This window comes from Palaemon carinicauda, chromosome 7 (assembly GCF_036898095.1).
Source record: "Palaemon carinicauda isolate YSFRI2023 chromosome 7, ASM3689809v2, whole genome shotgun sequence".
Classification (NCBI taxonomy): Eukaryota; Metazoa; Arthropoda; class Malacostraca; order Decapoda; family Palaemonidae; genus Palaemon; species Palaemon carinicauda.
Window position 1 is genome coordinate 173,345,300 of NC_090731.1, and position 12,500 is coordinate 173,357,799.

The following is a 12,500-nucleotide window of genomic DNA, read 5'->3' on the forward strand; positions in this document are numbered from 1 at the left end:
TGTGTGTGTATATATATATATATATATATATGTATGATAAATGTTTGCCAGACTCGGGTTCGAGTCCCGCTGAGACTCGTTAGTGCCATTAGTGTCTGCAACCTTACCATCCTTGTGAGCTAAGGTTGGGGGTTTGAGTTAGCCTGCTGAGTCATCTGAGTTAGTCTGCTGAGTCATCAGCAGCCACTGCCTGGCCCTCCCTGGTCCTAGCTTGGGTGGAGAGGAGGCTTGGGCGCTGATCATATAATATATGGTCAGTCTATAGGGCATTGGCCTGATTGTTAGGGTAATGGCACTGTCCCTTGCCTCTGCCATTCATGAGCGACCTCTAAACCTTTAAACTTTTTATTATTATTATTATTATTATTATTATTATTATTATTATTATTATTATTATTATTATTATTATTATTATTTGCTAAGCTACAACCCTAGTTGGAAAAGCAAGATGCTATAAGCCCAGGGGTTCCAACACGGAAAATGGCTCTTTAATTCTCCTTTTCTATGTTTTGCCAGTTGGAGTTTTTTTTTTTTTTTTTTTTTTTTTTTGATATGGCAGCTTATTCCAGTTCTTTCGGTAGAGAGATCAAGGATTTTAACTTCGTTGTTGAATGGAATATTTATGTTTTTTACTGTTATAGGTGCTGGTTTATTCTTTGATACTGGTAAAAGTTTGCATTTGTTTCTGTTTTTATTTTCCACTTGTTTTCGTAATCATTTATTCTTTTGACCTCTCTTTCTGTTTTTATTTTCAAAAATATTTTTGAGTTTGTAGGATAAATTATTACTTGTGTTATGTCATTTCCATGGGTGTAATTTATGGCATATTCAGGGGTGGTATATCTGCTGTGTAGATTATAAAAAGTGTTGGGGATAGTATGCCCTCCTGTGGTACCCCATATGGTCAGTCTCTAGAGCATTGTCCTGCTTGATAGGGCAATGTCACTGTTCCTTGCCTCTGCCATTCATAAGCGGCCTTTAAACCTTTAAACACACTGTTCTATCTTATATCTTATTTCTCTTCCTCTTGTTTTGTTAAAGTTTTTATAGTTTATAGTGATATTTATTTTAATATTGTTGCTCTTCTTAAAATATTTTATTTTTCCTTGTTCCCTTTCTTCACTGAGTTATTATTCCTGTTGGAGCCCCTGGGATTATAGCATCCTGCTTTTCCAACTAGGGTTGTAGCTTAGCAAGTAATAATAATAATAATAATAATAATAATAATAATAATAATAATAATAATAACAGGTCGCCTTAGCATTCATGCAATTCCTATTAAAGAAAAAAAATATATTTTTCGTTTACTTAGAAATACTTATGTCTCATGTGTGTCTGTCAGTGACTAGAAATGAAATTTGATACTTAAGCTAAAAAATTAACGGGTTTTTGCTAGTATTACTTCACATATAAAAAAATAAAAAAAGAATTATTTCTCAGAATGCTACTCCTGGTATAATTTATAACCAATTATAAATATATTTATGGCCAATAAACTCGCAAGTACACGAAGGCAAAAGCACATTTAATTTTAGAAATGTATTTTCGCATTAAATTCGAGAGATTATGATTATTTTTATTTCTTTTTTATGTCTTCCAGGCACAAAGATCTAACTTGCACGAAGTCATCCTTTCGCGTGTCGATCATCGTGCATCTGGCAAGCTGAGGTGCGAAGTGATAGCCGAGAGCTTCGAACAGGACACCATGGTTAAGAATATGACCGTCATAGGTAAAGAAAATTCATTGTATTTTTATAATTGACGTCATTGTAGAAGTATACATATACACACACACACACATATGCACCCTTTCTGAGTGGGGATACCTTAACGTGGTGAAAGGGTTTGTGTATCATCGTGATCAGTAAAGGTGTACTAGTCAGGGCCAACCCATACAAGGTTGTCTTGCTGTGAGCGATCAGACTAAACTCTCTCACCATCATAAATCATCAGTGGCCAGCTTAATGAAGAAAACTGGCCAAATTTCGGGCATGAATAAGGACATATCTGAGGCCTTTGTCCAGCATTGGATTAGAAAAGGTTATATATATATATTATATATATATATATATATATATATATATATATATATATATATATATATATATATATAAAACATCAACAATGTAAGGTGTTTTAACAACTCCCAGATGGTTAAATAACAGCTTCTTGAAGGCCTTACATCGCCCTGCACAATTCACCCCTCTCCTACATGTACTCTAACTGCCTGAATGTTTTTTTTTCTCTTCCTTTCCAATTATTCCTGTATACTTTGCTAATTCCTTTATAGGACTTCATTTCATCACTTCAGGATTTCATACTCTTCACTTACTCTCGTTCTCTAATCTTTTCACATGACCGAACCATCCTATTCCTTCAGTTACACTAACCTTTGTATCACTCCCTCTTAAGTATATCAGAATTTCTCACATTTTTAATTATTTGTTTATACCTAAAATGTTGCGTCAACAATTCTTCTACACGGCCCGTTATATGTAAACAAATCTTCTCTACGGTTTACATCTAGCTTTCAAAACCACACTGCATTTCCACAAAGGAGATTTGGTTCAACCGGCCCTTTATGCATGAACAAATCTTCTCTACAGTTTACATCTAGCTTTCAAAGCCACACTGTACTTCAACAAAGGAAAAGTGGTTCAACCGGCCCTTTATACATAAACAAATCTTCTCTACGGTTTACATCTAGCTTTCAAAACCACAGTGTACTTCAACAAAGGAAAAGTGGTTCAACCGGCCCTTTATACATAAACAAATCTTCTCTATAGTTTACATCTTGCTTTCAAAACCACACTGCACTTCCACAAAGGGGATTTGGTTCAACGAACCCTTTATACGAAACAAATCTTCTCTACAGTTTACATCTAGATTTCAAAACCACACTGCATTTCCACAAAGGGGATTTGGTTCAACGGGCCCTTTATACATAAACAAATCTTCTCTACAGTTTACATCTAGATTTCAAAACCACACTGCATTTCCACAAAGGGGATTTGGTTCAACGGGCCCTTTATACATAAACAAATCTTCTCTACAGTTTACATCTAGATTTCAAAACCACACTTCACTTCCACAGAGGAGATTTGGTTCAACGGACCCTTTATACATAAACAAATCTTCTCTACACTTTACATCTATCTTTTAAACCCACACTGCACTTCCACAAAGGAGAATTGGTTCAACGAGCTCTTTATACGAAACAAATCTTCTCTACAGTTTACATCTAGCTTTCAAAACCACACTGCATTTCCACAAAGAAGTGGGTCAATGAGCCCTTTTTACGTAAACAAATCTATATGGTTTACATCTAGCTTTCAAAACCACATTGTACTTCCATAAAGGAAAAGTGGTTCAACCGGCCCTTTATACATAAACAAATCTTCTCTACAGTTTACATCTAGATTTCAAAACCACACTGCACTTCCACAAAGAAGTGGGTCAATGAGCTCTTTATACGAAACAAATCTTCTCTACAGTTTACATCTAGCTTTCAAAACCACACTGCACTTCCACAAAGAAGTGGGTCAATGAGCTCTTTATACGAAACAAATCTTCTCTACAGTTTACATCTAGCTTTCAAAACCACACTGCACTTCCACAAAGAAGTGGGTCAATGAGCTCTTTATACGAAACAAATCTTCTCTACAGTTTACATCTAGCTTTCAAAACCACACTGCATTTCCACAAAGAAGTGGGTCAATGAGCCCTTTTTACGTAAACAAATCTATATGGTTTACATCTAGCTTTCAAAACCACATTGTACTTCCATAAAGGAAAAGTGGTTCAACCGGCCCTTTATACATAAACAAATCTTCTCTACAGTTTACATCTAGATTTCAAAACCACACTGCACTTCCACAAAGAAGTGGGTCAATGAGCTCTTTATACGAAACAAATCTTCTCTACAGTTTACATCTAGCTTTCAAAACCACACTGCATTTCCACAAAGAAGTGGGTCAATGAGCCCTTTTTACGTAAACAAATCTATATGGTTTACATCTAGCTTTCAAAACCACATTGTACTTCCATAAAGGAAAAGTGGTTCAACCGGCCCTTTATACATAAACAAATCTTCTCTACAGTTTACATCTAGATTTCAAAACCACACTGCACTTCCACAAAGAAGTGGGTCAATGAGCTCTTTATACGAAACAAATCTTCTCTACAGTTTACATCTAGCTTTCAAAACCACACTGCATTTCCACAAAGAAGTGGGTCAATGAGCCCTTTTTACGTAAACAAATCTATATGGTTTACATCTAGCTTTCAAAACCACATTGTACTTCCATAAAGGAAAAGTGGTTCAACCCGCCCTTTATACATAAACAAATCTTCTCTACAGTTTACATCTAGATTTCAAAACCACACTGCATTTCCACAAAGAAGTGGGTCGACGAGCCCTTTTTACGTAAACAAATCTCTATAGTTTACATCTATCATTTAAAAACCACACTGCACTTCCACAAAGGAGATTTGGTTCAACCGGCCCTTTATGCATAAACAAATCTATATGGTTTACATCTAGATTTCAAAATCACACTGCTCTTCCACAAAGGAGAAGTGGTTCAACAGGCCCTTTATTATTATTATTATTATTATTATTATTATTATTATTATTATTATCCAAGCTACAACCCTAGTTGGAAAAGCAAGATGCTATAAGCCCAAGGGCTTCTCTGTAGTTTACATTTTCCATCTTTCAAAACCACACTGCACTTCCACCAAGGAGATTTGGTTCAAAAAGCCCTTTATATGTAAACAAATTTCTACAGTTTGCATCTTCAATCTTTCAAAGCTGGAAGCCCTTTTATACATTCCAACCCTATATTGTATATTGTCAATATTTTCTACCAATTTTCATACACATCCAACTGCTTTTCTGTAATCCCTATAACTTCATATTACTACCAATTAGGTACACGATTGCATAAATGATAAAAGTGACCCGAATACGTGTCCAAAACATGGAAACTATTCCAGTAAAATAATTTCAGATGGAAACTGAAATTATATAATCATAATTCCAGCCGTACAAATGATGTTGATGGCTTTTTAATTGCTTTATACTAGTATGGAAATCTAGCTCACTTAATTGAATTTAGCCAGATTAACTTCAAACATTTTAATATGGTAGAATGGACTAAACTTTTAATATATGATTTATAGCATTAAAATTGTTCAATGTAAATATTTAATACTTATAGGATCTAGTTAATAAATAAGATAACGAAAGCTTTTAATTCTAGAAAGGATATTTTTCTCTATTACAAAAAATATCTCATATTTTTTTTCTTTTTACTTTTTTTCTCATCATTTATTTATTTCATTATTTCCTTTCCTCACTGGGCTATTTTTCTCTATTGGAGCCCTTGGGCTTATAGCATCTTGCTTTTCCAACTAGGGTTGTAGCTTGGCTAATAATAATAATAATAATAGTAATAATAATATGCATTAAAACCTAATTTGGTCTGGTTAATAAATAAGAAAATAGCAGAAGGTCCCAATTTTAAACATTATTATTTCCTTATTACAAAAAAAAAAAGGCTTATTTTTTTCAAAAGTAGGAATATTTATCAAAAAGAATTTTTTTTTTTTTTTCAAAAATAGTATTCATTAGAATAGGAGAAATTTTTTTCAAAAGTAGATTTATTTACTAAAAAAGCATATTTTTTTCAAATGTAGGAATATTCATTAAGAAGGATTAATTATTATTTTTCTTTTCAAAAATGGATATTTTTTTTTCAAAAGTAGGAATATTCACTAAAAAAAAAAAGGATACATTTTTCGAAAGTAAGAATATTCATTTTAAAAAATTATCAATTATTTTGTTCAATCAAACAAATATACCCAAAAAATATATATATATATAATTTTTTGAAAGTAGGAATATTCACTTAAAAAAGTATTAATTTGTTTTTTGCAAACATAAATATTCACAAAAAATATATATAAATTTTTGAAAGTAGGAATATTCACTAAAAAAAAAAAGGAATAATTTTTTTTTTTTATATACAAACATAAATATCCATTCAATCCTATGTTGATCATTTATTTTTAGATAGACATAAAAATTCTAACAAGGTTGGTGTTTGTGGAGTGTGCATGAATTAGAGGAACACCCAATTACCATGTAAAATTTTAGTCACCTGTAAAATGCTCTTCGTTAAAAAAAAAAAAAAAAAAAAAAAGAAAAAAAGAAAAAAAAAAAAAAACTGATGCTCATGACGAAACGACTTTGCCTTTAGAATTCTGTTTGCTTTAAACGACCCAATTACTTTGCAACGTGACCGACCTTAGCAAATATATCGTATAAAAATGCATTTTGTCCAATCAGTCGGCCATATTGCTGCAAACGATATGCCTGCACTTATCCACCTGGTTTGCTTTCCACTAGATGTTGATATTTTGTGCTTCCCCAAAATGTTGATATTTTGTGCTTTCCGCCAGATGTTGATATTTTGTGCTTCCCACCAGAAATTATTTTGTGTTTTCCACGAGAATCGATTTTGTGCATTCACACAGATATTGATATTTTGTTTTTGCCACCAGATGTTGATATTTTGTACTTCCCACCTGATGTTGATATTTTGTGCTTTCCGCCAGATGTTGATATTTTGTGCTTCCCACCAGAAATTAGTTTGTGCTTCCCACCAGATGTTGATATTTTGTGCTTCCCACTAGATGTTAATATTTTGTGCTTTCCACTAGATGTTAATATTTTGTGCTTTCCACCAGATGTTGGTATTTTGTGCTTTCTACCAGATGTTGATATTTTGTGCTTTCCACTAGATGTTGATATTTTGTGCTTTCTGGCAGATGTTAATATTTTGTGCTTTCCACTAGATGTTAATATTTTGTGCTTTCCGCCAGATGTTGATATTTTGTGCTTCCCACCAGAAATTAGTTTGTGCTTCCCACCAGATGTTGATATTTTGTGCTTCCCACTAGATGTTAATATTTTGTGCTTTCCACTAGATGTTAATATTTTGTGCTTTCCACCAGATGTTGGTATTTTGTGCTTTCTACCAGATGTTGATATTTTGTGCTTTCCACCAGATGTTGATATTTTGTGCTTTCTGGCAGATGTTGATATTTTGTACTTCCCACCAGAGATATTGATATTTTGTGCTTCCCACCAGAAATTATTTTGTGCTTTCCACCAGATGTTGATATTTTGTACTTTCCGCCAGATGTTGATATTTTGTGCTTTCCACTAGATGTTGATATTTTGTGCTTTCTGGCAGATGTTAATATTTTGTGCTTTCCACTAGATGTTAATATTTTGTGCTTTCCACTAGATGTTGATATTTTGTACTTCCCACCAGGGATGTTGATATTTTGTGCTTTCTGGCAGATGTTAATATTTTGTGCTTTCCACTAGATGTTAATATTTTGTGCTTTCCACTAGATGTTGATATTTTGTACTTCCCACCAGGGATGTTGATATTTTGTGCTTCCCACCAGAGATGTTGATATTTTGTACCTTTTGAACCTTTTCATACTAAGGGACTTTCAGGAATAAGTTTTTCGTAGGTTCAGAAGTTATTTATTTCGTAGTTTCAGAGCTAATTTTTTTTCTCAAGTTTCAGAAAATGTTTTTTTTGTTTTTCAGAAAAAAAAGTAGTTTCAGAAAAAAAAAATCGTAGTTTCAGAAAAAAAATCGTAGTTTCAGAAGTAAGTTTTTCGTAATTTCAAAATTAATTTCTTTCCTAGTTTCAGAAAAAAAATCGTAGTTTCAGAAAAAATCGTAGTTTCAGAAGTAATTTTTCCGTAGTTTCAAAAATAATTTCTTTCATAGTTTCAGAAAAATCGTAGTTTTAGAAAAAAATCGTGGTTTCAGAAATAATTTTATTTCGTAGTTTCAGAAATATTTTTTTCGTAGTTTAAAATATCATTTCTTTCGTAGTTTCATAAATATTTGTTTCGTAGTTTCAGAAATATTTTTTTTCGTTGTTTCAGAAGTTATTTTTTTCTTGGCTTTAAAAATAATTTCATTCGTAGTTTCAGAAATTACTTTTCGTAGTTTCAGGTATAATTTTTTTTGTAGTTTCATAAATAATTTTTTCGATGTGTCAGAAATATATTTTTTTCTCAGTTTCAGAAATAATTTTTTTCGTAGTTAAAAAATAGTTTTTTCCGTAGTTTCAGAAATAATTTTTTCGTAGTTTCAGCACTAATGTGGAACCCGAAAAAAAGGGATTTCGAATTGTATATGATGTAAAATGGCGTACTAGTCAACGCATAAGCTATTAAAAACATCTAAAACAAGATGGCTTCAAATTATATTAAATGGCAAAGTGACCTGATAGTGGATATATAAACTGGTAAAAACATCAAAAACAAGATATGCTTCCTGACCACTTAGCATAACAGTTAGAAGATATTAGTTATATATAATAGCTTTGTACAGTTGGCCTCATTAATTCCTGTAGGTTGCTGTGGCCTGATTGGTAACGTCTCTGCCTGGTGTTTGCCAGCCTGGGGTTCGAGTCCCGCTTGGACTCGTTAGTGCCATTAGTATCTGCAACCTTACCATCCTTGTGAGCTAAGGTTGCGGGGTTTGGGGGAGCCTATAGGTCTATGCTAGTCATCAGCAGCCACTGCCTGGTCCTCCCTGGTCCTAGCTTAGGTGGATAGGAGGCTTGGGCGCTGATCATATAATATATAGTCAGTCTCTAGGGCATTGTCCTGATTGCTAGGGCAATGTCACTGTCCCTTGCCTCTGCCATTCATGAGCGACCTTTAAACCTTTAAACTTAGCGTGGTTCATCCATAATTCACTAATTTAAGCATGAATGTTTCAATCCAGTTTCTGATTAGTTTGTGTTCGTTTGGATTCATCCACTGATAGCGGAAACAGCGTAATAATAATAATAATAATAATAATAATAATAATAATAATAATAATAATAATAATAACAGAAATTCAATGGTACCCTGAAAATAAGTTTCAAATATAATCCAACATCAAACCCCAGAGGAAACTTTTCTAACCTAAAACACGGAGATTACAATGCCATCAAATCTCTTTTAATCTGAGATTGAAAGCGCATTTGTTAAATCCACAAAAACAAACGTATGATAATACCAGAGATTCGATTCTTATCCGACGTCCGCTCTCCTCTTAGTGTCATCTGGATAGATTTTCACGCAAAGGAATATTTAGTTCATGAAATGAATTTCTCATGAATTATGCTCGCTAATTTTTTTGGGCCCAACCACAGGATAGAGAGAGGCATTAGCTTTCCGGCGTCTAGTAATGCTTTCAACATTTCGTTAGTCAAAATGAAAGACCGGAGAATTATGTTTCATGTCTGTGGATTTAGAGATGGGACGCGCTGGCCAGAATGGCCCGAACGCCCTGCTGCCGATTTTTTTGGAGAATGGTGTTACAGCAAACAAAATCATTGTGCATAATAAAATCAAAGCTTTGGTATAAATTGTGGCTGTTTATTGGGTTGATACAGTTGCTTATGAGAGAGAGAGAGAGAGAGAGAGAGAGAGAGAGAGAGAGAGACCGAACATGAATCTGCAACAAAATTCATTGTGCAAAATAAAATCAAAGCTTTGGTTTAAGTTGTGGCTGTTTATTGGGTTGATATAGTGGCTTTTGAGAGAGAGAGAGAGAGAGAGAGAGAGAGAGAGAGACCGAACATGAATCTGCAACAAAAATTCATTGTGCAAAATAAAATCAAAGCTTTGGTATAAGTTGTGGCTGTTTATTGGGTTGATATAGTGGCTTATGAGAGAGAGAGAGAGAGAGAGAGAGAGAGAGACCGAACATGAATCTGCAACAAAATTCATTGTGCAAAATAAAATCAAAGCTTTGGTATAAGTTGTGGCTGTTTATTGGGTTGATATAGTGGCTTATGAGAGAGAGAGAGAGAGAGAGAGAGAGAGAGAGAGAGAGAGAGACAGAACATGAATCTGCAACGAAATTCATTGTGCAAAATAAAATCAAAGCTTTGGTATAAGTTGTGACTGTTTATTGGGATGATATAGTGGCTTATGAGAGAGAGAGAGAGAGAGAGAGAGAGAGAGAGAGACTCAACATGGATCTGCAACGAAATTCATTGTGCAAAATAAAATCAAAGCTTTGGTATAAGTTGTGGCTGTGTATTGGGTTGATATAGTGGCTTATGAGAGAGAGAGAGAGAGAGAGAGAGAGAGAGAGAGACTCAACATGGATCTGCAACGAAATTCATTGTGCAAAATAAAATCAAAGCTTTGGTATAAGTTGTGGCTGTGTATTGGGTTGATATATTTGCATATATAAGAGAGAGAGAGAGAGAGAGAGAGAGAGAGAGAGAGAGACTCAACATGGATCCGCAACGAAATTCATTGTGCAAAATAAAATCAAAGCTTTGGTATAAGTTGTGGCTGTTTATTGGGTTGATATAGTTGCTTATGAGAGAGAGAGAGAGAGAGAGAGAGAGAGAGAGAGAGAGACCGAACATGAATCTGCAACAAAATTCATTGTGCAAAATAAAATCAAAGCTTTGGTATAAGTTGTGGCTGTTTATTGGGTTGATATAGTTGCTTATGTGAGAGAGAGAGAGAGAGAGAGAGAGAGAGAGAGAGACTCAACATGGATTTGCAACGAAATTCATTGTGCAAAATAAAATCAAAGCTTTGGTATAAGTTGTGGCTATATATTGAGTTGATATAGTTGCTTATGATTTGATTAGAGAGAGAGAGAGAGAGAGAGAGAGAGAGAGACCGAACATGAATCTGCAACAAAATTCATTGTGCAAAATAAAATCAAAGCTTTGGTATAAGTTGTGGCTGTTTATTGGGTGATATAGTTGCTTATGAGAGAGAGAGAGAGAGAGAGAGAGAGAGAGAGAGAGAGAGAGAGAGACCGAACATGAATCTGCAACGAAATTCATTGTGCAAGATAAAATTAAAGCTTTGGTATAAATTGTGGCTGTGTATTGGGTTGATATAGTGGCTTTTGAGAGAGAGAGTGAGAGAGAGAGAGAGAGAGAGAGAGAGAGAGAGAGACCGAACATGAATCTGCAACGAAATTCATTGTGCAAAATAAAATCAAAACTTTGGTATAAGTTGTGGCTATATATTGAGTTGATATAGTTGCTTATGATTTGATTAGAGAGAGAGAGAGAGAGAGAGAGAGAGAGAGAGAGAGAAGAGAGAGAGAGAGAGAGAGAGAGAGCCCGAACATGAATCAGCAACGCAATTCATTGTGCAAAATGAAATCTGTTTTGATATAAGTTGTGGCAATGTATAGAGTTGATGTAATTGTTTATGATTTGATTAAGGAGAGAGAGAGTGAGAGAGAGAGAGAGAGAGGGGGGGGGGGAGAGAGAGAGACCCTGAACGAGAATCTGCAACGAAATTCATTGTGAAAAATGAAATCAAAGTGTAAGGAAACCATTCTTCTTCTTTGTCTGCATCTTTTTCCACTTGTATATGGGTCGATGTTTCTGGCCAGCGTTCTCCATCTACCTCTCTCCCACACTTCATCACCGGTTAATCCCTTTGATCGAAGGTCATCCTTGATACAGTCCATCCACCTTCGCTTTGGTCTCCCTCTCCTTCTCGTTTCCCTGTACCTCCATTTCCATCACTCTCCTCCCAATACACTGTTCATCTCTTTTCATGACATGACCATACCTCCTCAGTCTACTTTCTTGGATCTTATCTGATAGTTCTCTAACTCCTGTGGTACCCCCGTATTACCTCATTCCGTATCTTATCTCTTCTTGTCACCCCACACATCCATCTCAAGACTCTCATCTCTGCCACAGTGTAAGGAAAGTATTCTTCTGCTTATAGGTAGTAGGTTGGCCAGGGCACCAGCCACACGTTGAGATACTACCGCAAGAGAGTTATGGGGTCCTTTGACTGGCCAGACAGTACTACATTGGATCCTTCTCTCTGGTTACGGTTCATTTTCTATTTGCCTACACGCACATTGAATAGTCTGGCATATTCTTCACATATTCTCCTCTGTCCTCATACACCTGACAACACTAAGATTACCAAATAATTCTTCTTCACTCAAGGGGTTACTGCACTGTAATTGTTCAGTGGCAACTTTCCTCTTGGTAAAGGTAGAAGAGACTCTTTAGCTATGGTAAGCAGCTCTTCTAGAAGGTCACTCCAAAATCAAACCATTGTTCTCTAGTCTTGGGTAGTGCCATAGCCTCTCTACCATGGCCTTCCACTGTCTTGGGTTAGAGTTCTCTTGCTTGAGGGTGCTTTCGGGCACACTATTCTATCTTATTTCTCTTCCTCTTGTTTTGTAAACTTTTTATAGTTTATATAGGAGATATGTATTTTAATGTTACTGCTCTTGAAATATTTTATTTTTCCTTGTTTCCTTTCCTCACTAGGTAATTTTCCCTGTTGGAGCCCTTGGGCTCATAGCATCCTGCTTTTCCAACTAGGGTTGTAACTTAGCAATTAATAATAATAATAATAATAATAATATATTAATGTTACTGCTCTTGAAATATTTT

At 34.8% G+C, this 12,500-nt stretch overlaps 1 protein-coding gene across 1 annotated transcript in view; it reads left to right on the top strand.

The window, feature by feature from the left end:
- LOC137643728 (uncharacterized) overlaps positions 1-12,500 on the top strand; it is a 149,364-nt gene that overhangs the window by 105,369 nt on the left and 31,495 nt on the right. Inside the window, exon 4 of the mRNA XM_068376429.1 lies at positions 1,601-1,730. Coding sequence (XP_068232530.1) covers positions 1,601-1,730 — 130 coding nt within the window. The remainder of the gene's footprint in view (positions 1-1,600; positions 1,731-12,500) is intronic.